This window comes from Geotrypetes seraphini, chromosome 6 (assembly GCF_902459505.1).
Source record: "Geotrypetes seraphini chromosome 6, aGeoSer1.1, whole genome shotgun sequence".
Taxonomy (NCBI): domain Eukaryota; kingdom Metazoa; phylum Chordata; class Amphibia; order Gymnophiona; family Dermophiidae; genus Geotrypetes; species Geotrypetes seraphini.
In genome coordinates, this window is record NC_047089.1 from 92,185,540 (window position 1) to 92,212,169 (window position 26,630).

The 26,630-nt window shown below is 43.9% G+C and overlaps 1 protein-coding gene across 6 annotated transcripts in view; it reads right to left on the bottom strand.

Annotated features, from left to right (window-relative positions):
- Nucleotides 1-26,630, bottom strand: part of PIBF1 (progesterone immunomodulatory binding factor 1) — a 302,877-nt gene that overhangs the window by 258,219 nt on the left and 18,028 nt on the right. For all 6 annotated transcript variants that reach the window (XM_033947509.1, XM_033947506.1, XM_033947507.1 and 3 more), the window contains 2 exons: nt 22,274-22,374; nt 3,066-3,264 (listed from right to left, as the gene is read on the bottom strand). In XM_033947509.1, the coding sequence (XP_033803400.1) occupies nt 3,066-3,264; nt 22,274-22,374 (300 nt within the window). The remainder of the gene's footprint in view (nt 1-3,065; nt 3,265-22,273; nt 22,375-26,630) is intronic.

Consider the following 26,630-nt stretch of genomic DNA (forward strand, 5'->3'; position numbering starts at 1 on the left):
TGTCCCATTCATTTTCTTCATTCCACCATGTTTCTGTTATTCCTATGATATCCAGATGTTGTCTACTTGCTATTTCTTCCAGCTCTCCCATTTTTGTTTCCTAAGCTTCTGGCATTCGTGTACATACATTTAAGTTCTGTTCGTGCTATGCTACTGGATTTAATAGTCCACACATCCTTTTTTGTATCCAATTGATCCTTTTTATTACCTCTTGTAGTGTCCTCATATTCATGCCCTATATCTGTATCACAGGTGTCAAAGTCGGTCCTCGAGGGCCGGAATCCAGTCGGGTTTTCAGGATTTCCCCAATGAATATGCATGAGATCTATGTGCATGCACTGCTTTCAATGCATATTCATTGGGGAAATCCTGAAAACCCGACTGGATTACGGCCCTCGAGGAGGGACTTTGACACCCCTGATCTGTATGATTGCTTGGAGTTACCTCCTCAGGATATCTTGGTGTCCGGGCCATCAACCGGCTGTCGACTGTCGGCTCTCCCCTGTTTGTTAGTTTAAAGCCTTCTCAATGAACTTCCTTATGTTCTCAGCCAGAACTCTCGCTCCTTGTTTGGCTAGATGAAGTCCGTCTTTTCTATAATACCCGCTCTTTCCCCAGAATGTTGTCCAGTTTCGCACGAAGTCAAAACCCTCTTCTTCGCACCAACGCCTCATCCAGGCGTTCACAGCTCTCAGTTCATCCTGTCTCGTAGCGTCCGCTCTCGGTACCGGAAGGATTTCCGAGAAAGCCACCTTCACCTCTTCCACCTTCAACTGCCTTCCAAGTGAGTGGAGCTGATTCTTTAATTCTTCCCTGTCGTACTTCCGTCTGCAAGCATCATTGGTTCCCTCATGGATGAGCACAGCAGTATCCTTTCCCCCTGCTCCATCTATGATCTGGTGATCCTGCTGGCCACATCCTTGACTCTTGCACCAGGCAGGCAGGTGACTAATCTATCCCTTCTTCCTCCCGCAATGTGGCTGTCCACATTTCTTATTATGGAATCTCCGACTATAAACCCAATCTACTTAATGTACCTGGGGCAATGGGGGATCAAGTGACTTGTTGTAGCTCTAACCACTTACCATTTATAGTATTTCATTATGATAAAGTGGTTCTTAGAACTCATCCTAAATTCCTTCCCAAAGTTGTTACAGAATTTCACCTAAATCAATCCAGTGTGCTACCTGTATTCTTTCCAAAGCCTCATTCTCATCCTGGAGAAACTGCTCTTCATACATTGGACTGAAAACGTGCCTTGGCTTACTACATACGAAGAACTAAGTTACACAGGTCTTCGCCTCAACTGCTCATGTCTTTTGATCCTAACAGATTGGGTCTACCTGTGACCAAACAAACTATTTCCACATGGTTAGCGACCTGCATTTCTTGTGCTATGCTCAGGCTGGGCTACAGCTTGAGGGTTGTTACAGCACACAAGGTCCAAGCTATGGCAGCATCAGTGGGGGTTTTTTGCACTCCACTCCCATTGAAGATATTTGCAAAGCAGCTACTGGGTCCTCAATTCACACATTTACATCTCGCTACTATCTAGAATCTTATTCCAGACAAGCAGTTTTGCAGAATTTATTTTCTTCTTAATAGCCAACTCTCCCATCATTCCGTTCAGTAAGCTAGGGAGCCCCACATGTAATGTATATGCTGCCTGCTTGTCCAAAGATAAAGCACAGCTACTTATAGTAACAGGTGTTATCCGGGGACAGCAGACAGATGTTCTCACATCCTTCCTACCTCCCCTGGTTAGAAACATAGAAACATAGAAATTGACGGCAGAAAAGGGCCATAGCCCATCGAGTCTGCCCATACCAATGATCCACTCCCTGACTTTTACTCCCCTATAGATCCCACGTGAATATCCCATTTTCTCTTAAAATCTGACACGCTGTTGGCTTCTTAGCTTACTTACAGAACTAAGGAACTGCGAATCGACATCAGGTGGGAAGGCACTTGTGTATGCAGTCAGTCTCGAAGCTTCTTAGAAAGTTTAAAGTGACAATACACTTTTAGCACTGTCCATACCATGTATAATAGTACCGCATTTTGTGCTACTTGAAAAACTTTCAAAGAGGTTTTAGAGATTCCCACAAGTAAACCGAAGAGCAAACTATACTCTGAGCTATTCTCCGAAAATTGCTTCCATTTAGGTAATCTACAAAACATTCAGGAAAGAACTGAAAACCATACTATTCAAGAAATTTGTCAAATGATCTAACCAAACCGTATCGACCCTTCCCAGATCCCAACACATACTAAAGCTATCAACTTTGTAATCTTCCTGGGAATGCCCAGGCTACTTTCTTGTTGTAAACTACCTAGAACTGAAATGTATGGGCAGGATAGAAGACACCAATGTAATGTAATCTCTATCCTTAGCTTGTAGAATACCTGCTGTTTTATCTTGGCAACATGATACTTCATGGTTAATGCAATCTAACACAACTCCTATATTTCAAACATCTGACTTAGAACCACTCAAAACAAATGAGTCAGGAGGTGAAGGGAGATATGGGGAGTAGTATCCCAGGGGCATAGAGAGACATCCATAGGTCACAGCCCCAATTTAGCAGCTCAAGCAGTGGAGCCCTGGGAGAGAAAAATAAAGCCAAAGATCTATCAAAACTAGTGCATTAGTGCTTATATATTTATTTGTTGTTGTTATTATTTTGGCTCCCCAAAGAGCCTACCAAACCAACCAAGTCTGCACAGGCTTATCACATCCACCACCTGCTGGATTCTGAAATCTACTGTATCTGGAATGGACTACACAGCCCTTATAGGTTCCCCTAGAGATTTGTGGTTCTTGATCTGCACCTTCTGGTGAGTGTGCATAACCCATTTGTCTAGGAGGGATGCCGAGGAATTTAGCCCTTTAATTGGCAGATGGTGAAAACGGCTTCTTTACGTAACTTGATGTTGAAAGAGAGCAACAGTGCCAAGTAACAGGCATTTGGAGAAGCAGATATCCTATAAGATCCATAGAAACACATGTTGCTTCTGAGCAATAATGCCAAATAAAGGCTTAAGATAATGATAAAAACACTCACAGACACATATTCAGCGATGGAAAGTTTGTCCTCAGAAAGAGCCTTCAGCTCCTCATACTTCTCCTCTGTTAATTCCAGGTCACGTAGGCTGCGACGGATGTCACCTGCCCGCTCCCGTAATTGTCGATTTGTTTCTTCCAACTGTTTCTGTCTCAGTAGAATTGTTTCCATTTCCTGTTTCATTAATTCTTGATGTTTCCTATTCAATTATCAAATTAAAAGTGGTATTACTGATTATAACTAATCAAGTTGTTGGAGTCATTACAGCAGGTCTTTCATTCCAACCCGTGAACCAGATGTTGCAGAAATCCAACATTTTTTTTTATCTCCTCTTCAAGTTTCAAGTTTATTAGTGATTGATATACTGCTTTACATTCCTAATCAGTTTACATCATACAATGGTAAAAATTAAAAAACAATAAAATAGGGAGTGTTACATATAGGAACACACTGTTAGACAAATCACTTAAACAGCTACACCGGATACAAAAGGGAAAAAGGGTAGGAGTTGCCATTCAATATATCACCGGAAATTGGAAAGATTACACTAGACCTAATTACACCTTCTGGTGGAATTCGTTGTGCCATATATACAAAATGGACAGAACAATTGCCATACAAAAAGGAAATTATAATAATTTTAAAAAGATTTGGAGGCCATTGATAACATATTGTAATGATTAGACACCTTTTTACACTGAAAGTATAATTATAATAATGGGTGGGGGTGATATATAGTTATATTATAGGTTTAATCAATATTTATGAATATAACACATGTATGATATTTTTGATTATAGTATTTGTGTAAAGGGTGGGTGGGGGAGGGGGTTAATTTATGTATTTAAGATGATAATAGAAAGATTTTCAAGTGATTTGTATGATTCAATTGATGTAATATTGTACACTTGATGTAAGATGAAAAAATGAATAAAGAATTGGGAAAAAAGGATTATATTGCTTAAAAAATAAAGAAAAGTGGTGGGAAGGGAAAAAGGACATATTACACATTTTATGTCACGCTCTGGGTCTAGGTTTCATATGCCTCTTTAAAGAGAAAGGTTATAAGCATTGATTTGAATTTAGAGGAATTAGATTCTTGCCTCAGCAGGAGTGGAAACGAGTTCAATAATGTTGGAGCTACCACTGTAATAATTGTTTTTTGGGTTGTGTCATAAAATATTTGCCAAATGGAGGGAATTGCAAGGGATTGCTGGGTTGACCGAAGTGGCCTGGAACTAACATATGGAACCAAGAGACTACCAATGAAAGCGGGTGAATGGTTAGATAATATCTTACTGGTGAGAAAAAGTATTTTAAAAGTTATTTAGTAGGATATGGATAGCCAGTGTGACTTTTTCAGAAGTGGGGTGACATGATCGAATTTTTAGGCATGAAAGATAATTTTTACTGCAGTGTTTTGAATAATCAGAAGCATCCTGATTTGTTTTTGTGTAAATCCCTGGTAGAGAGAGTTACAATAATCTAGATTTGAAATGCCCAGTGAATGGATGAGAATGTTAAGAGATTTTACATCCAGAAGCGATGAAAGTGAACAAATCATTTTGAGCTTGAAAAAACATTTCCTTACTACTAAACTGATTTGTGCATGGAAGAAGAGTTTATTGTTCAGAACAGTGGTTCCCAAACCTGTCCTGGAGGACCCCCAGGCCAGTCGGGTTTTCAGGATAGTCCTAATGAATATGCATGAGAGAGATGTGCATATAATGGAGGTGCCAGGCATGCAAATCTGCTCCATGCATATTCATTAGGGCTAACCCGACCGACCTGGGGGTCCTCCAGGACAGGTTTGGGAACCACTGGCTCAGAACAATCCCTAAGAGTTTGATGGTGGATACAATTTCAAGTGGAGTGGACATGATGCAGATTGGAGATATGAGTGTTTCATTTTCTCTAGTGGGAAAGAGCATATTAGATTTTATTTATTTTTAATTCTTTATTCATTTTATATTTTACATCAAGTGCACAGAAAATATCAACAATTAAATTAATACATCACTTGAAATTCCACAAATTTCTCCTTAAATAAAATTTATCCCCATCCCTCCCACCGTACTAATCTCAAATAATATATATAATATAATAAATTCTGTCCTTCCCTTCATATCAAATAATGAGTCAAAAACCCACCCCCACCCATACATTCATTTATGTTAAACAGGGAAAAATCATATCTATTCATTACAATAATTTATTAATGGTCCCCACACATCCTGAAATTTTTTAAAATATCCTATTTGAACAGCTAAAGTTCTTTCCATTTTATAAATGTGACACACTGATCTCCACCAAAAACTATAATTCAATCTGTTCCAATTTTTCCAATTATATGTTATTTGCTGAATAGCAACTCCTGTCAGAATCATTAAAAGTTTGCTTTTATTGGAAGATATTTGGCTCTTAGCTCTCATAGACATGCCAAATAAAACTGTGTCATATGACAATGCCACATGATTTTCTAAAAAACAATTTATTTGGCCCCAGATCGACTTCCAAAAAGCCATAATAAATGGACAGTAAAACAATAAATGGTCTAAAGTTCCAGCATTGAAATGACAATGCCAGCATCGATTAGACTTAGAGCAATCCTATTTTTGGAAACGAACAGGGGTCCAGAATGCTCTATGCCAATGTTTTTCAACCTTTTTACACCTATGGACTGGCGGAAATAAAATAATTATTTCGTGGACCGGCAAACTACTAAGACTGAAATTTTTTAAAAAACCATCGCCGCCCCGTCCCCACGAGCTCGGTCCCACAAACCATCTGATCCCATCCGCACAAGCCTCAAATAGTTATGATTTTATATTGAACATATTTTATTAAAGTATAAAAAAAACAATATTCTATACAATTGTCATTTTATAAATACAAATAATACAGCCTGGCAAAGAACAACAAAATCCCTGTCTCCCCTCCCTTTCACATATATCCCCTCTACTATCAAGAAAACTGAATTAGCCACATTATTACAGAATGCTACACAAATATCATGTAACAGAATACCACAGTCACACATGGCAGGAATAGTGTTAGGGGAGTGGAATTAGGGCAACTGCCCCCTGGTCAGAGAGAGCCCTAAGCCAGCTGGAAGCTAAAGAAGCACTGCCTGGCCTTTGCACTCCCCCGTTATGTCTAGCAAGATACATATTTCAAATCTGATATATTCTAATCACAAGATAGAAATAAAATTATTTTTTTCTACCTTTTGTCGTCTCTGGTTTCTGCTTTCATTGTCTTCTTCACTCTCTTCCATCGAGCGTTTGCCCTCTATCACTTCAGTCCAGCATCTGCCCCTTCCATTCACTGTCTGTCTTTCCCTGCCATCTCTCCTCCTGCCCCCCACCCTCCCCCAATTTGGTCTGGCATCCATCATCTTCCTTCTTTTCCCCTCATGGTCTGGCATCTCTCTCCTTCCCTCCCCCCTTTGTTTTTTAGCATCTCTCTCTTCTCATTTCCTCCACTCAGATCTGATATCGTTCTCTCCTCTCTCTTCCCTTTCCTTTTCTTCTCTGGTCTTTCTTCTCTATTTTCTGCCTCCATCTAAATTAAATTATTTCTTACTATTTAGTCCTATTTCCCTCTTTTCACTGTCTACCCACAGCTTGTCACCCCTTTCCCTCACCCCTTCATTATCTTACTAACTTTATTTTCTTCCCCCTTTATTTATCTTCTCCTTCCATCCAGTATGTGTTCTTTCCCCACTTCCATTCAGCATCTGCTCTCCCCTCTCAACTGACATCCATCTGCCTTCTGCTCTCTCCTCTCCTCACTTCCATCATCTGCCCCCTTCTCTCTCTCCCCCCCCCTCCACTTCCATCATCTGCCCCCTTCCCCTCACCTTTGCGGGTCACTTTCTTTCCTCTGAGGGTGGCTCATGTCAGAGGGGAAAGCTTTGGCTGAGTGGAAAAATGGGACCTGCAAAGGTGAGAGGAAGGGAGACCTCCAGGACAGCTGCTCTTTGCCCTCCTTCAGCAGCCCAAGAGTCTTTAGGCTAGCGGCAGCTCTGTGTGCTTTTAATTTCGGCACAGAGCTGCCCCTAAGTAATAGTTTAGCCGCAGTTTCATGAGGCAGCCTTGGGGCCTTTGCTAGGCCGGCCCGCTTCGATGATGCGATGTGGGCCAGCCTAGCAAAGGCCCCGAGACTGCCTCATGAAACCGTGGCTAAACTACTGCTTAGGGGCAGCTCTGTGCCGAAGTTAAAAGCACACAGAGCTGCCGCTGCTGGTCTGGAGGTGCGGAGACAAGGTTGGAAGCATACGCGGCAGGAGTCCCGGCACAGCGACGGCAACAGGAAGTTGCAAGTCAACTGACGCCAGCACCTTTCGTTGCGGTGGGACCCGAATTCTTCGCGGACCGGCAAGATCTTTTTGCGGACCGGTCCCGGTCCGCAGACCGGCGGTTGAAGAACAGTGCTCTATGCAACAGGAAAAAGCACGTTTGCCTCATTGTACATCTCATCCTCCAAGACCAAATTCTTGCCATTGAGATATTAGATTTATTAACGTTGAGAGAAAGTAAGTTCTTGGAAAACCAATTGCTGATGAGGTTCAGTTTTTCTTGAATTTCTGACGGATTATGCATTAGTACGGGATGAAGAAGCTGGATATCGTCAGCATAGGCGAAGATTGTAAAACCTATGGATTGTGCAATTGTCAGAAAAGGGGGAAGAAATAGATTAAACAGCATTGGGGACAGAATGGAGCCTTGGGGAAACCCAAAGTTCTGTGTATAGGGTTCCGAGACCGAGCTAAGGAGACAAACCTGGTAAGGCCTATTGGAGACATTGAATTGGAAGCCAAGGACAGGCATCAACGACGAGACGAAAGCACACAACAAGGGAGTCATGAGGGCAAGATGTTAAAAGATCAGCAAAGGGTGTGTTGTTTAAAAAAGTCACTTTATGGATGGATATGCCGCAATGGCTCAATAGATTCGACACTGGCAGTGTTTTGGCGTCTGTGCCTTTATCAAGAGTCTAAAGGACCATGTAAAAATAGAATAAAACATGATTACAAAATGAAACATGAATAAACAAAACATAACATGAATACAACCATAGCGTAATTAAAAGCATGTTTGAAGACATATGTATAAACATAAGTATAAATATGTGCTCATAGCTTAAAACATATTCAAAACATATTCAAAGCATAACGTGATTAAAACCATTGCATAATTAAAAACAAACGTATATAGCAAAAGCATGTAACGAATAAAAATGGAGTTAATAGAGATGAATACAATGATGATATTGTAGAAATGTGATTTAAACCAGTCAAAAGCAGAACCTAAGATGCCTAAATCTTCAAGTCTGAGTAGAAGTAGTGAATGATCAATAGTGTCAAACCCAGATGTTAAATCCAGTGAGATAAAAAGGATTGATTTCCTTTGATCCAGGAAATTCCTGATAGTGGTTACAAGACCTAGAAGCAAAAGATCAGTGGAATGATGTGGTCTGAAGCTGGTTTGATTAGGATGCATGGCGTTGGTCTTCTCAAAAAATAGAGTTAGTTGGTTAAAAACTATCCTTTCGGTTAGTTTTGCCAAAAATGGAATGTTGGCTATTGGGCGAAAGATAGAGCAGTCAATCGGGGCCTGCCAAGGGCTCCCTTAAAATGGGTCTAATGTGAGCCGATTTCTAGGTTCTTGGTAGTGAGCCTGTGGAAAGGCTGTTCGATATCATACTTTGGATGAAGGGACCAAAGATAGCGAAGGAGAAATTAGGTTCTTACCTGCTAATTTTCTTTCTGTTAGCCTGTAGACTGGTATAGTCCTTACGAATGGGTTATATACCTCACTGCTACTAGCAGGTGGAGACTGAGCACAAACCTGTATATCAGTATAGCTTCCCCTCTTGCAATCCAGTCTGCCGAATAGCCAAGCAAAACCTAGGAAAGACTTCAACTGAAAACAGTAAAACATACTTCGAACAGGAGTGTAAAAACAACAAACATCTGTAAACAACTGTTAGAACATGTGTAGAACTTAATCCTGGTATAGAAAATATCCCCATAGCTCACCAGCTAAGCCAGCTGAGCCATAGCTACTGTTCTTAATTCTGCCCGGCCCTAGAAAAATACTAGAACCCGCAGAAAAAACAAAATCTGCACGCAAGCAAAACAAAAACTCGCAATCACCGCACAAAGACAGATAGTGTGGGGGACTATACCAGTCTACAGGCTAACAGAAAGAAAATTAGCAGGTAAGAACCTAATTTATCCTTCTGTAGTGCCTCGTAGACTGGTATAGTCCTTACGAATGGGACGTACCAAAGCAGTACACCCGAAGGGCCGACACCAGAACACGTTTACCAAATACTGCATCCCAACACGCTTGAACATCCACACGATAGTGTCTGACAAAGGAATGCAGAGAAGAGCAAACTGCAGCTTTGCAAATATCCACTGGAGGCACAAGAGAAGACTCAATCCATGAAGCTGCCTGACCCCGAGTGGAATGAGCCTTGAGAAACTCTGGAATAGACTTTTTCTTCAGAAGATAAGTGGAAGCAATAGTCTCCTTAATCCAGCGCACAATAGTAGCCTTAAAAGCGCCATCCCCCTTACGAGGACCTGCGAGAAGGACAAAGAGATGATCTGATTTCCTGATCTCCTGGGTCCTCTGCACATAAGAGTGAAGGACCCGACTGACATCCAACTTGTGCAACTACCTCTGCACGGAAGAGCCCTCCCAGCTACCCAACACCGGGAGGACCACTGCCTGATTGAAATGAAAAGGAGAAACTACTTTTGGCAGAAAGGAAGGGACAGGCCTCAAGACAACCTGCTCCCTAGAAAACACCAAGAAGGGAGCCCTACAAGAGAAAGCCTGAAGCTCAGAAACATCTAGCAGAAGTAATGACCACCAAGAAGACCGCTCAAAAGGTGGGCGCACTAGAACTGAAAGAACCAGATTCAGATCCCAAGATGGAACAGAGGGTTGTATGGAAGGCTTGAGCAATTTGGCCGCCCGCAAGAAATGAATCACGTCAGGAATCCCTTGACTGTTCTCTTTTCTCAAAAATATTGTAGCTCCTCCCCTTTTTTCCTCTTTCTGTTCATCTTTAGTCACAATTTTTTTTCCCCCTGTTTGTTTTATTGTCAAATTTTATATCAGTTTTAACATTGTAATGCTATTTTATTGTACACCGCTCAGAAGTCTGATTGAGCGGTATAGATTTTTTTCAAATAAAACTTGAAACGCTGACCTTTCAACAACCCAAGAAAGGCTGACAAGGCCGCAAGCTGAACCCGGAGAGAAGACCAAGCCAGTTCCCTGTCCAGGCCATCCTGCAAGAACTCTAAGATATTAGGCAGGGAAGCGCGAAAAGAGACTACTCCACGTGCATTACACCATTCCTCAAATAGATTCCAAACCTTCACATAAGCCCGCGAGGTAGAAAGCCTCCGAGACCCCAAGAGAGTTGAGATCACTTTATCTGAATACTCCTTCTTATCTAGGTGACCCTTTTCAAGAGCCAAACCGTAAAACAGAAGGGACCCGATCGACCATTGGAATGGGACCCTGTGTCAGAAGGTCATCCAAGAAAAGCAAAGGAAGCGGATCCGCCATCAGATGCCTTACCAGATCCACATACCACGGTCGTCGGTTCCAATCTAGAGCCACCAGAACCACAAGTCCCGGATGCTGAATGATGCGGAGAAGAACTCTGCCTACTAATGGCCACGGAGGGAACACATACAACAGACCCTCCATTGGCCATGGTTGAACCAGAGCATCTAGGCCCTCGGCCTGACTGTCTCTGCGACGACTGAGAAGCGGGGCATTTTGGCGTTGACACTTGTGGCCATCAGGCCATGAGGGACTGACCCCAAGACTGCACTATCAACACCACTCTCTGGGATCTAGAATGTGACGACTTAGGAAGTCCGCTTGAACATTCTCCACTCCAGCTATGTGGAAGGCCAAGATGTTCTGAAGGTGAGACTCTGCCCAGATCATAAGCAGAGTCGCCCCCTGCGCCACTAAAGTACTCCTGGTGCCCCCTTGATGATTGACATAGGCCACCGCCGTAGCATTGTCTGACAAAACCCTGACTGACTTGCCCATCAGAAATGATTGGAAGGCTAAAGCGCCAGACGGATGGCTCTGGTCTCCAAGACACTGATCGACCAAGAAGCCTCCTCTGAGGACCAGGTGCTCTTAGCTGAGTGACCTAGACCAGATAGCACAGTTACTTACCGTAACAGTTGTTATTCAGGGACAGCAGGCAGATATTCCCACACATGGGTGACGTCACCGACGGAGCCCTGCAGCGGACAGCCTCGAAAGCAAACTTGCTTGAAGATCTCGATCTTTCGAGGACTGCACCGTGCCTGCGCACGTGCCTTCCCGCCCAAACTAGGGGACGCATCTCCTGAGAGGATCCTCAGTTCAGATACCTAGCCAAGAAGTCAACCAGGGGAGATGGGAGGGTTGTGGGAATATCTGCCTGCTGTCCCTGGATAACAACTGTTACGGTAAGTAACTGTGCTTTATCCCAGGAAAAGCAGGCAGCATATTCCCACACATGGGTGACCTCCAAGCTAAGTAAAAAGGGATGGAGGGAAGTTGGCAAGTTATGAAAAAAGATTTTGCAAAACAGATTGGCCAAAGCAGCCATCCCTCCTAGATAAAGTATCCAGACAGTAATGAGAGGTGAAAGTATGAACCGAGGACCAAGTGGCAGCCTTACAGATTTCCTCAATAGGAGTTGATCGGAGGAAAGCTACAGATGCTGCCATAGCTCTAATTTTGTGGCCCGTCACTCGACCTTGCAGAGGAAGACCAGCCTGAGCAGAGCAGAAAGAAATGCAAGCAGCCATCCAGTTGGAGATGGTGCGCTTCGAGATAGGACGTCCCAACCTGTTCGGATCAAAGGAGTGGAAAAGTTGAGGAGATGTTCTATGATGTTGAGTGCGTTGGAGGTAGAAAGCCAAGGCACATTTACAGTCCAAGGTATGAAGAGCCGCTTCTCCAGGATGAGAATGAGGCTTTGGAAAAAAAACAGGTAGAACAATAGACTGATTGATGTGAAATTCTGAAACAACTTTAGGCAAGAATTTAGGATGAGTATGGAGTACTACCTTGTCATGATGAAAAACTGTGAAAGGTGGATCTGCAACCAAAGCTTGTAACTCACTGACTCATCGAGCAGATGTGAGAGCAATCAGGAACACAGCTTTCCAAATGAGATACTTGAGGTGAGCTTTGTCAAGCGGTTCAAAAGGAGGCTTCATAAGTTGAGCTAAAACAACATTGAGATCCCAAACCACTGGAGGTGGTTTAAGTGGTGGATGGAGATTTAGAAGGCCTTTCATAAAGCGAGAAACCATAGGATGTGCAGAAAGAGGTTTTCCATCGAGAGGCTGATGAAAAGCAGCTATAGCACTAAGATGGACTCGAATAGATGTAGTTTGAAGCCCAGATTGTGACAAATGAAGCAAGTAGTCCATAACTGATGCTAAGGAGGACGAGATAGGTTGTAAGTGATGTGTAGAACACCAAGTAGAAAATCTAGTCCACTTCTGGCCATAACATTGTCTAGTTGATGGCTTTCTGGAAGCAAGTAATATATCTCGAACAGACTGAGAAAATTGAGGAAAGTCTGTTATACAGAAAGGTACCAAGCTGTTAAGTGTAGAGACTGCAGATTGGGATGAAGCAAGGATCCTTGACTCTGCGTGAGTAGAGAAGGAAATATTGGCAGAAGTAGAGGCTCCCTGGTGCTGAGTTGAAATAGAAGGGAGAACTAAGGTTGCCTGGGCCACCGAGGAGCTATCAGAATCATGGTGGCATGTTCTGACTTCAGTTTGACTAGAGTCTTGAGAATCAGAGGAAATGGAGGAAAGGCATAAAGGAACTGATTCCTCCAATCCAGTAGAAACGCATCTGCTTCGAGACGTTGAGGAGCGTAAATGCGGGAGCAAAATTGAGGCAGCTTGAAGTTGAGAGGCGATGCAAACAGATCTATCTGCGGAGTTCCCCAACGAGCAAAGATTTGGTGAAGAGTAGGAGAATTGAGCGTCCATTCGTGAGGTTGTAGAAGACGACTCAATTTGTCCGCCAAATAATTGTGTTGACCCTGAATGTAAACAGCCCTGAGGTAGAGGTTGTGAAGAATTGCCCAATGCCACAATTTCAGAGCTTCCTGACATAGGGAATGAGATCCCGTCCCTCCCTGTTTGTTGACATAATACACGGCTACCTGGTTGTCGGTACGTACAAGAAGCACCATGTCGTGAAGGAGATGTTGAAAAGCTTTGAGAGCATAGAATATCGCTCTGAGTTCCAACAGATTGATATGACACCGACGGTCTGCTTGAGTCCATAGACCCTGAGTGCAAAGACTGTCCACATGAGCTCCCCATGCATACGTTGACGAGTCGGTTGTGAGGACTTTCTGATGAGGAAGAGGGTGGAACAGCAAGCCTCTAGAAAGATTCAAAGAGAGCATCCACCAACGGAGAGACTTCCGCAATGAAGGAGTTATGGAAATCAGTCGAGCTGGTGGATCCACGGTTTGCTGCCATTGGGATGCCAGTGTCCATTGAGGAATACGAAGGTGAAGTCTGGCAAAAGGAATCACATGAACTGTAGAAGCCATGTGACCAAGCAGAACCATCATCTTTTGTGCTGGAACAGTTGAAAGGTGGAAGACTTGTTGAGAAATCTGAAGAAGGGCGGCCTGACGTGGTTGTGGAAGGTAGGCTCTCAGATTGATAGTGTCCAGAGTTGCTCCTATGAACGGGAGAGACTGAGATGGAGTCAACTGAGATTTGGGAAAGTTGATGTGAAATCCCAAACTTTGTAGAAAAAAGAATAGTCTGTTGGGTCGCTGCAATAACCCCTGAAAAAGAGGGAGCTTTGATGAGCCAGTTGTCGAGGTATGGAAATACTTGGAGACCCTGGTTGCGAAGAGCTGCAGCCACCACCACGAGACATTTTGTGAAAACTCTGGGAGAAGAAGCCAACCCGAAGGGGAGAACTCGGTACTGCAGATGAAGGCTTCCTACTTGAAATCTGAGGTACTTGCGAAATGCTGGATGAATAGGGATATGAGTATACGCCTCTTTGAGATCGAGGGAACACATCCAATCCCCTTGATCCATTAAGGAATATAAAGTTGGCAGAGTGAGCATTCGAAATTTCTCTTTGACTAGATATTTGTTGAGAGCTCCGAGATCCAGGATCGGTCGCAAATCCCCCGTCTTTTTGGGAACTAGAAAATAACGGGAGTAGAATCCCAAGTTCCTTTGTGGAAGAGGAACTTCCTCCACAGCTCGCAGGCGAAGCAGAGCCCAAGCTTCTTGAAGAAGAAGGGGAAGGTGCGATTGATCGGAAGGACACTCTCTTGGATGGCGATCTGGAGGCACCTGCAGCAACCGAAGAGATTATCCCTCTCGTAGGATGGAAAGCACCCAGAGATCTGATGTAATGAGCTCCCACTGGTGATAAAATGTGGACAGACAACCCCCTATGGAGAGGGGAGAATTTGGAAACAGAGAAATTGGAATGCTCAGGCTGAGACTGTCAAAAAGACTGAGTTGGTTTGGTGGCATCAGGAGTCTGAGACTTTTGCTGGCGCTGTTGTTGAGGAGGACGACGAGGAGGAGGCCTGGAAAAAGCAGGAGTCGTTTTCTGAGGATAACGACGTGGAGTCTGTTTAAAACCTCTAGTTGGTGCAGGTTTGGGTTTTGGTCGAATGAGGGAAGCAAAAGAGTGTTCATGTTCTGAGAGACGCTTGGTAGCTGCTTCAATAGAGTCATCGAACAATTCGTTACCCTAACAAGGTAGATTCGCCAATCGATCTTGAAGATTGGGATCCATGTCAACAATACGTAACCATGCTAAACGACGCATGGCTACCGCAAAGGCAGATACTTGAGACGAGAGTTCAAAAGCGTCATATGAGGCTTGTAACATGAAGAGTCGCAATTGAGAGAGAGTCTTGAGGATGAGTTTGAATTCTGAAAGACGAGTTGTGGAGATGTCCGGGTAAAAAGATGGTAATATCTTCAGAAAATGGTTGAAGTAAGAAGTAAAAATGTAGCTATAATTAAGAACTCTATTTGCCATCATAGAGTTCTGGTATAAACGGCGACCAAACTTATCCATGGTACGACCTTCTCTGCCTGGAGGAACTGAAGCGTAGATTTTAGAAGGATGTGCTTTCTTCAAAGATGATTCCACTACCAGGGATTGATGAGAAAGTTGAGATTCTTCATAACCTTTACATGGAACTGTTCGATAACGAGATTCCAATTTAGATGGAATGGCAGTGATGGAATAAGGAGTCTCCATGTTACGAACAAAGGTTTGTTTGAGAACAGGAGTCATGGGTAAACGTAGTGACTGTTTAGGTGGATGAGGAAGCTCCATATCTGCTAAATATTCAGGAGTATATTTAGAATCAGAATGAAGATCTAGTTTGAGAGCTTGTCCCATATCAAAGATAAATTTGGCAAATGAAATGGATTTGGAATCAGATGCTTCCTCAGGAGACACACTGCGAGATCTAGGAAATGCCGAGTATGAAGGAGAAGCCTCTCTGGAATATGGTGACAGTGGTTCCGAGTCAAGATGTAGAGTCACAGAAGAAGCTGCACTGTGAGGTGGAGTAAGATAATGTTTTCTCTTAAGGCTCCTGGATAGAGAAGTACCAGGTGTACGTGGTACTGAATGAGTCGAGGTCTGAGGTGAAGTGTCTCGACGAGCCGGTTTTGACGGAGGAGTCTTCGGTCGAGAAGGACTCCGAGTCGATGCTCGATGGTGTCGGGATCCGTGCTTCGACTTCGAAGAATGAGGCAGAGAAGTCTCGGTATCCAAAGCCGAAGACTCCCTCCGAAGCTTAGAAGCAATATGTCTCGATGGCTTCGACCGGTGCTTCGGAGGAGGTGAGTCCAGAGAAGAATCAGATGAAGGTATTCTCTTCGGTGTCCGGGATCGGCCTCGAGATACTGGATGCTCCGGTTGGGTGACAGGCTGATCCACCCGAGGCAAGGTCGAGGACGGGACCAATTGAGCCACTAAAGAGGAAATCTGTGTGGTCAGTATAGATTTTAGCATGTCCTCCAGCATCGGCACCGAGACAGAAGGTTCTGATCTCGTAGGTGCAGCAGTACGCTCCGAAGAGGGCGACCTCGAAGGTGAGTATTCCCTTATCTTGGAGGTACGCTTAGAAGATGGGCGTGCAGAGGACTCTGGTGGCTTCTTGGGTACCGTACCTGAAAGAGAACCCGGAGACTTACCCCCCATGGAAAACTTCACCGATGGCACCGTCTTCGAGGGAACCGAAGCAGGCAAGGTCGAGGCCTTCGAGACCGAAGCTCCAGCCGGAACTTGGGTCGAAGCTTTCGAGACCGTGGTCGTCAATGTTGTCGGAGTCGAAGCCTTCGATACCGGGGCAGCTGCCGAGGTCTAAGTCGAATCTGAAGGTTGCTCCATGTCTCCGAAAAGTTGAAAAAATTGGGCGCACCTGCGTCGAAAAGCCCGTGGAGTGAGAGTGAAGCAACGATGACAATCTTCTGGGGAATGGGAAGAACCCAGGCACTATAGACAGCGACAGTGGGAATCGGTGACCGAAATCACACGATTGCACTGATGACAACGTTTAAACCCGGTGAGAGGCCGGGACATAGAAAAAATAAAGTCCGTGTCGAACGGAAGGAGCAATTGGGCCTAGGCCCAAGGCTCACCGGCCAGACAAGCGTAGAAAAAAGAAACAAAAAAATTTTTTTTTTTTTTTTTTAAATTGAGAAAGGAGAAATAAAGTAGAGCACAGCGACCGAACATTTTGAAAAAAAAGAAACAGCCGCGGTGAAGAGAAGGCAAAAGTGCTGCAGAGCTGAAGAAAAACGTGTCTTCTTGTCTCCGCAGAATTAAACGAACTGAGGATCCTCTCAGGAGATGCGCCCCCTAGTTCGGGCGGGAAGGCACGCGCGCAGGCGCGGTGCAGTCCTCGAAAGATCGAGATCTTCAAGCAAGTTTGCTTTCGAGGCTGTCCGCTGCAAGGCTCCGTCGGTGACGTCACCCATGTGTGGGAATATGCTGCCTGCTTGTCCTGGGATAACTCCTCAACCGAGAAGACTGGTATCCATGAGCAGCATAAGAACATAAGAACATAAGCAGTGCCTCCGCCGGGTCAGACCATAGGTCCATCCTGCCCAGTAGTCCGCTCCCGCGGCGGCCCAAACAGGTCACGACCTGTCTGAATCACCAGAAGGGGCTCCCTTGCCACCTTGGTTTCTCATTGAAGTCCTAACCCTCCGGTCTTGCACATGCACGACCTGAATGGGTTTCTATACTTATTACCTGGTTAGCTTTCTATACTTGTGTTACATCCCAGCACCTCTCTCAGTATCCCACAATCCCTTTGTCCCTCAGAAATCCGTCCAATCCCTGTTTGAATCCCTGTACCGTAGTCTGCCTGATCACTTCCTCCGGTAGCGCATTCCAAGTGTCCACGACCCTTTGTGTGAAAAAAAACTTCTTTGCATTTGTTTTGAACCTATCTCCCTTCAGTTTCTCCGAATGCCCCCTCGTACCTGTTGTCCCCTTCAGCCTGAAGAATCTGTCCCTATCCACCCTCTCTATGCCCCTCATGATCTTGAAGGTCTCTATCATATCTCCCCTGAGCCTCCTTTTTTCCAGAGAGAAGAGCCCCAGCCTATCCAACCTCTCGGCGTATGGGCAGTGTTCCAGCCCTCTTACCAGTTTCGTTGCTCTCCTTTGGACTCTCTCAAGTACTGCCATGTCCTTCTTGAGGTACGGCGACCAATATTGAACGCAGTATTCCAGATGTGGACGCACCATCGCTCGATACAATGGCATGATGACTTCCCGCGTCCTGGTTGTTATGCCCCTCTTTATGATGCCCAGCATCCTGTTGGCTTTTTTCGAGGCTGCTGCGCACTGTGCAGATGGCTTCAGTGATGCATCCACCAGCACACCCAAGTCTCTCTCAAGACTGCTGTCTCCCAACAATGCCCCCCCCAATTTGTAGTTGAACAACGGGTTCTTTTTCCCTATATGCATGACCTTGCATTTTTCCACGTTAAAGCGCATTTGCCATTTGTTTGCCCAGTCTTCCAGTTTGTCTAGGTCCCTTTGTAGGTCCTCACACTCCTCCCTGGACCTAACTCTGCCGCACAGTTTGGTATCGTCTGCAAATTTTATAACCTCGCACTTTGCCTCCTTTTCCAGGTCATTGATAAATATGTTGAAGAGTAACGGCCCCAGCACCGATCCCTGTGGCACACCGTTCGTGACTCCCCGCCAGTCAGAATATTGTCCTTTTACTCCGACCCTCTACAGTCTACCCGACAACCAGTGCTCGATCCATCTTTGCACATCCCCTCCCACCCCGTGGTTCCACAGCTTCCTAAGCAGTCTTTCATGTGGCACCTTGTCGAAAGCCTTTTGAAAATCGAGGTAAATGATGTCTATAGGTTCCCCATTGTCCACCCGACTGCTTATTCCCTCGAAGAAGTACAGAAGGCTCGTTAATCCATGCTGGCTTGTTATCAGTAGGCCATTTCTCTCGATGTGCTCGCAAATACTGTCCTTGATCATAGCTTCCACCATCTTCCCTATAATTGAAGTCAGGCTCACCGGCCTGTAGTTCCCAGGGTCACCCCTCGATCCCTTCTTGAAGATAGGTGTGACATTCGCCAATTTCCAGTCCTCTGGTACCTCTCCAGTTTTCAAGGATAGGTTGCAAACATGCTGGATTGTGCCCGCTATTTCTTGTCTTAGTTCCTTTAGAACCCTTGGGTGGATCCCGTCTGGGCCCGGCGATTTGCCGCATTTTAACCTGTCTATCTGTTTGAGGACATCCTCCTTACTTACCTCTATGTGTTCCAATTTTTCAGCCTGTTCCCCACTCATGAGCTCCTCTGAGTCCGGTATATTAGATGTGTCTTCTCTCGTGAAAACCGACGAGAAGAACGTGTTCAACCTCTCAGCTACCTGTTTATCCTCCTTAATCACTCCCTTCCTATCCCCATCGTCCAACGGCCCCACCTCCTCTCTCGCTGGTCGCTTCCCCTTTACGTAACTGAAGAATGCCTTGAAGTTTTTCGCCTCCCTGGCCAGCCCCTCTTCGTATTTCCCTTTTGCTTTTCTAACCTCTCGGTGGCATTCCTTTTGGCATTTCAAGTTTCAAGTTTATTAAATTTTAATATACCGACCATCAAACTAATATCTGGCCAGTTTACACAATTTATAAAAATAATTAAAAATACAAGTAATTAAATAGATATTAGATAATTTAGAATGTGTAGTAAAACATTAATGACTTTAACAAAACAAACTTGAGTGTGAGGATAAAAGGGGATGGGTGGGTAAAGTTACACTTTAGAAAGAAAAGGAGAAAGAGGGGTAGGGGTTGAAACATATAGGATGGGGAAAAATGTAAGATGTAGAGAAATATATAAAGCTTTGATAATAGTGAAGTAATTAATTAGAAGAAAATGCATCACGAAATAAGAATGTCTTTAAGTTTTTCTTAAATTTTTCAAGATTTTGTTCTTCTCGGAGAAGTTGTGGAAGGCCCGAAGCAAGTTGTAAGCTTATATCCGTCGCTGACCTAAGCCTAACGAGGCAAAAAAGTCACAGTGCAAGGGAAGCCTCCCCTTCGCTCGCTTGGAAACTTCACCGCAGCGCAGGATGCCTATGGTGCAGGACAGGACACTGAACAAATCGGCCCTCCCACTCTCTTCCATGCTGTCCTTCGCAACCTTGTAGCAAACAAGGAATCCTTCTGGGAGCTCGAGTACGTGACGTCATTGTGTGAGGGGATTGCCGGTAGTAGAAGTCAGGTGGACTGGTCTGGACTTGTTTGTTATAGGGGTGTGAGTGACTTATAACTCCATGATTGATATGACTGATTACTAGTTGACAAAGGGCCAAAATTCATTTGTGGAGATGTTTTGATATTATTTTATATTTAGCAATTTGTCACTGGAAAAAAAACTGCAGGTACAGTAGTACTGTGGTATTTTTCCCCCCCAGGATTTGAAGTTACTGTAAAGTTATTTAAAGTTTGTTTCTGAACGTGAACTCGCAGGCCTTGAGCATGCTCAGATGCTCAAGGCCCAGCAGACGAGTAGGCAGATCTTCAAGAGCCCAGATGAGGGTAAGAAGCGGCGGGGCGGGGGAAGGATGCCCAATTGTGTCGGGGAGGATGTTGGATCTTGTCGGGGGGGTGCCCAATTGTGTCGGGGAGGATGACGGATCGTGTTGGGGGGGTGCCCAATCGTGTCGGGGGGGGATCGGATCGTGGCGGGGGGGATCGGATCGTGGCGGGGGGTGCCGGATCGCAGGGGGGGGGTGCCTGATCGCAGGGGCGGGCCTTCGAGGGGAGCAATGCCGGTTCTCCGGGGGGGGCATTGAGATGGCTTTAGTTTTCTCGCTTAGCGCGCTAAAAATGCTAGCACACCTGAGCCCATCCCACCCCACCCGGCTACTTTTTCATGCCACCCGGTTGGAAAAAAATTTTCGGGAGAACACTGTACATTAATTGTAAATGCAATTACTGAGCGTAAAATATAGGCATATATTTTGAACATATCATCAACAAACAGACAAGTAGGTCAAAAGGTAAGCAGATAAGCAAATGGAAAATAAATAAATGTTTATCTGAGTAAGTCCTGCTGACGTATGTTCTCACTCGCTGCCTCCGCAGGTTCAGTGCTATCCGTAAGTCCAAATACTTATTTATTTTAAAAATTTATATACCTTTTAAAACTAAGCGGTTTACATAATTTACATACATAGTATTTAAAACAGACACATGATAAAACAAATAAATAATAAAATAGACATATGATAAAATAAACATGCAAACAATCCTCAGAAAGATACCATAATTTAGATAATAAAAATCGTGGATAATTCATCAACTTTACCAGAAACAGCTAAAAAAAAAAAAAAAAAACGCATCTACAAATAACTGGGTCTTAAGTAGTTTTCTAAACCTGCCCTTTTCACAGCAATTCTGTATCTGACCCACCAAAGAGTTCCATAACTTACCTCCTGCACAACAGAAAGTCATTTTACCAGTCTCAACAAGTCTTGGCTTCACAGACATCCTCAGTAAAGCTAAATTCTCAGAACGCAGAGATCTTTTTGGTATATAGACAAGTATATTAATCTTAAACAATTCTGGGATGTTTCCGTACAAAAATTGATGGCAAATCATCACTGCTTTATACTGTACTCTGAAGGTGACTGGAAGCCAATGCAATTTTTGGAGATATGGTGAAATATGATCAAATTTAGATAATCTCATTATCAATCATGCTGCTGTGTTTTGTATAACCTGCAATGGCCATCATTTCATGATCAATATTGCTGCTTTAGGGCTCTGTAACAGAGGTCCTCCATGGACAGCAGGATAAGTCAATCACATATAGACAACATTCATTTGTCCTGTGGTCCCATCAAATGAATATTGTAATAATAATAATAATAATAACAGCTTATATACCGCAATACCGTGAAGTTCTATGCGGTTTACAAAAGATTAAGCAAAGGTACAAATTGACTGACTTCAAGAGGGGAAGAAGAAAGAGAAGTAATTAGACAGGAAATTCATTGTTGAGGAGAAAAGTGATCAAAAGGACAGTAGGTCGCTATTGAGAGGAAAGAGATAAGTGGATCAGTTGTCAAGATGTTTTAGGAACAGGTGTGTTTTTAGACATTTCCTAAATTCCTCATAAGTAGAGGGCGAAAGTAATTGTTCTAGGTCTTTACCCCATGATGCTGCTTGGTGTGAGAGAAGGAATTCATGGTGTTTTTTCAGTTTGCAACTCTCACTGGGGGGGAAACGAAGTTGGAATGTGAACTTCTCTTGTGTCTGTTGGTTGAGAAGGAGAAAATGTCAGTAATGTATTTGGGAGCAAGTCCGTGTAATGCTTTAAAGCAGAAACAGGCAAATTTGAACTTTACGCGTGCCTTCATCGGCAGCCAATGTAGCTGCCGGTAGTAGGGTGTCACGTGGTCAAATTTTTTTAGTCCAAAGATTAGTCTGACTGCCGCATTCTGCAACAGTTGTAGGCGTCGCATATTTTTTTGGGAAATTGTCTATATGTGGATGACTTTTGGAAGATAATATATTTCACAACATTCTCTCAGAAGAGTTAAAACAGTACCACTATAGCAAAGTCTTGTCCTCCTCCTCACCTGGCATCTTCCTGCTGTATCTTAGACTGGTTTTCAAGACGTAAAGATAATAATTGTTTCTGATGAAGTGCATCATTAAGCTTTTCCTCCAATTCTTCAATCTAGAAAAAATGCAGAGATAAAACAAAGCATTCTACTAAGGGCCAGTGCACTAAAAGCACAAGCACAGGTACTAATGAACACACTATGTATAACTGAATTTTTAATGAAAAAGAGAGTGCTAATCTAGTAACTGCAGCTGCATTAAAATTAAGCAAATATGAGGTGCTTATTTTCCACACCAATTAATTTTCAAGCATCTCACTTAGTACCTAAAAATTTGTCTCAGCTGAGGCACAGTCCCTATTCCACCATCCCTTTATCCCGTACCCCCCCCCTTTTTCAGCTGGCACCATGGTCTGCATCAAGACCTTTCATATCAATACCGCAATTAGCTCTAAAGTCCTACCTTCCTAGCATTTTGAGTAGCCTCAAGTCCTTCCCCACACAGAGAAGCCTCAAAAATATGTCCTCTCTCTTCTAACCTCTTCCATTTCCCTAGCTGGTTCCACCACTTTTCTGACACCACAACAGAAGGGAATCACTACCATTCTGAGAATGGCTATCGGCTCCTTCATACCATGATCCATACATGGGTCTGCATGAATATGCACTTACTGATGCCATTCTGAGAACAGAATATGTGGGTAGAAGGTGAGCAACTTTCCTTTTGGCAGAAGCAGGAATTGCAATATTAGTATCAGGCTAAGCACTGATGTGCCAGGAAGAGAAAGGGCTGTTGCAGCCATTAGGCAAGACAAGACAGTTGCCTAGGGTGACAGTTTCTGAGGCGCTCACTATCACTGGGACTCAGAGATTTGACTTCTATTTCACAAGAGCTTTTTTTTTTTTTTTTTTTGCAGTATTCATTTGGCCAACACAGCCTTAGGAGTAGAGTAGTAGCCTAATGGTTAGAGCAATGGAACAAAATCCAGGGAATCTCAATACCATTAGCTGTGTCGTTGGGCAAGTCAATGAAATCACAATTTAAATTTATAGCCAAGTTGATAGAAAGTTGTCAAACGACACAAAGGATCCAATATACCTGAATTTAACTCATCTTGAGCTATTACTGAAAAGGTGGCAGGCAGTAAGCAAACATTTGCTGAGCAATTTCTCAAAGATTCTATAAAGTATGCCTAAAATTAGGTGCCTATATCAGCGCACCTAGCCGATGTAGGCTCCTAACTTAATTGGTCAATAAGCTTAATTGGATCCTATAATTGGCACACCACCTCATAATTGCTGCTAAATAGATCTGAAAGTTAGATACCTAACTCGAAAACATGATTCTATAAAAAGTAGGCACCTAATCCAAACCACCTACAAAATGGGTGTAGTTAGGATGTAGATCATGGCCGTGTTTTCAAGTTAGGCACCATTGTTTGCCTAACTTAGGTGCATGCATTTAGGCCAAGAAAACCCCAGCATAAATACAGTGTGCCTCAGTTAGGATGTCTAGCGATGCCTAAAGCACAGTTACTTACCGTAACAGGTGTTATCCAGGGACAGCAGGCAGATATTCTTACATATGGGTGACGTCATCTACGGAGTCCAGGTATGGACAGCTTTAAAAAATGTTTGCTACTGAAAGTTCATGACTGACCACACCATGCATGTGCGAGTGCCTTCCCATCCAACGTAGGCGCGTGGCTCCTCAGTTCAATAATCCAGCTAAGAAGCCAACCAGGGGAGGTGGGTAACATAGAAACATAGAAGATGACAGCAGAAAAGGGCTACACACCATCAAGTCTGCCCACTCTGCTTACCCACCCCCTGTCTATACCCTAATGACCCAATTTCCTTATCTTGACCCTCGTAGGGATCCCACATGGGTATCCCATTTATTCTTAAAGTCTGGCATGCTGTCTGCCTCGATCACCTGCACTGGAAGCTTGTTCCAATGATCAACCACTCTCTCTGTGAAGAAATACTTTCTGGTGTCGCCATGAAATTTTATGCCCCTGAGTTTGAGCGGGTGCCCTCTTGTGGCCGAGGGTCCCTTGAGAAAGAAAATATCATCTTTCACTTCAACACGTCCCGTGAGGTACTTAAATGTTTCAATCATGTCTCCCCTCTCCCTATGTTCCTCGAGAGTGTAGAGCTGCAATTTGTTCAGTCTCTCTTCGTACGAGAGACCCTTGAGCCCCGAGATCATCCTGGTGGTCGTCCGCTGAACCGATTCAATTCTGCGCACATCTTTACTGTAATGTGGCCTCCAGAATTGCACACAGTTCTCCAGATTAGGTCTCACCATGGCCCTGTACAACGGCATCATGACTTCAGGCTTTCGGCTGACGAAACTTCTATTGATACAACCAAATATCTGCCTTGCCTTAGATGAAGCCTTCTCCACTTGATTGGCAGTTTTCATGTCTGCACTGATGATTACTCCTAAATCTCGTTCTGATGAAGTCCTAGTTAAAGTTTCTCCGTTCAAGAAGTACATCCTGCATGGATTTCCGCTTCCGAGGTGCATGACCTTACATTTCTTAGCATTGAAGCCTAGCTGCCAGGTTGAGGACCAACTTTCCAATGTAAGCAGGTCCTGCGCCATATAATTCTGTAAACTGCATTCACTTACTATATTACATAGTTTGGCGTCATCGGCAAATAGTGTTATTTTACCTTGAAACACTTGAGTCAGATCCCCTATGAATATGTTGAAAAGGAGTGGACCCAGGACCGAGCCCTGCGGCACTCCACTGGTCACCTCCGATGTTTTAGAGAGGGTACCATTAACCACCACCCTCTGAAGTCTGCCACTCAGCCAATCATTGACCCATGGAGTTAGTGTCTCTCCTAACCCCATCGATTCCATCTTGCTTAGCAGCCTGCAGTGTGGGACACTGTCAAAAGCTTTACTGAAGTCCAGGTACACGACGTCCAAAGACTCTCCCAAGTCCAACTTTCTTGTTACCCAGTCAAAGAAGCTGATGAGATTGGATTCACCCTTGGTGAATCCATGCTAACTGGGATCCCGAAGATTCCCTTCATTCAAGATCATGTCCAATTTACTTTTAATTAGTGTTTCCATGAGTTTGCACACTATTGATGTGAGACTCACCGGTCTATAATTCGCAGCCTCTGCCCTGCAACCCTTTTTATGCAGAGGAACGACATTAGCTAATTTCCAGTCTAGGGGAACTTTCCCCTTACTTAGGGAGAGATTGAATAGCTCAGCCAACGGTTTCGCCAGGACATCGCTCAATTCTCTGGTTGTAAGAATATCTGCCTGCTGTCCCTGGATAACACCTGTTATGGTAAGTAACTGTGCTTTATCCCAGGACAAGCAGGCAGCATATTCTCACATGTGGGACTCCCTAGCTTACTAGAATAGAATGGAGGGAGAGTTGGCCATTAGGAAAATAAATTTTGCAATACTGCTTGGCCAAAGTGACCATCTCATCTGGAATAAGATTCCAGATAGAGTGTGATGTGAAGGTATGAAGATATCTTTACATATCTCATCAATAGGAGTAGAGTGGAAGAAAGCTACTGAAGCTGCCACAGCTCGAACCTTATGGGCTGCGACCTGACTGTCCAGATAGAGCCTGGCCTGAGCATAACAGAACGAGATGCAAGCAGACAACCAATTGGAAATCATTCCCAACTTGTTAGGATCAAAAGAGATAAAGTTGTGGAGAAGTTCTATGTGGTTTAGTCTTCTGCAAATAGTAAGCTAATGCTCATTTACAGTCCAGAGTATGAAAAGACACTTCACCAGGATGAGAATGAGGCTTAGGAAAGAATACCGGAATAACAATTGATTGATTTAGATGAAAATCAGTGATGATCTTTGGTAAGAACTTTGGATGAATGCAAAGCACAACCTTGTCATGATGGAACACTGTGAAAGGTGGATCTACCACTAATGCTTGAAGTCAGAGAAATAAGAAAAACTACTTTCCAAGTAAGGTATTTGAGGTGAGCCACAGCCATTGGTTCAAACAAGGGAGGCTTCATCAATACAGTGAGAACCACATTAAGATCCCAAACCAATGGAAGTGGCTTGAGAGGTGGTTTGACATTAAAAAGACCCCTCATGAATTTGGAAATGAGAGGGTAAGCAGAGAGAGATTTTCCATCCACTGGTTGATGAAAAGCACTGAAAGCACCGAGATGGACTCGGAAAGAAGTAGATTTGAGACCAATCAGATAAATGAAGTAGATAGCCCAATACTGATAGCCTTGACGTCACCCACATGTGAGAATATGCTGCCTGCTTGTCCTGGGATAATGCCGCTTAGGCGTTACTAAACATGATTCTATACAGTGAGCCTAACTTTTATAGCATCACGTTTAGCACTGCACTATT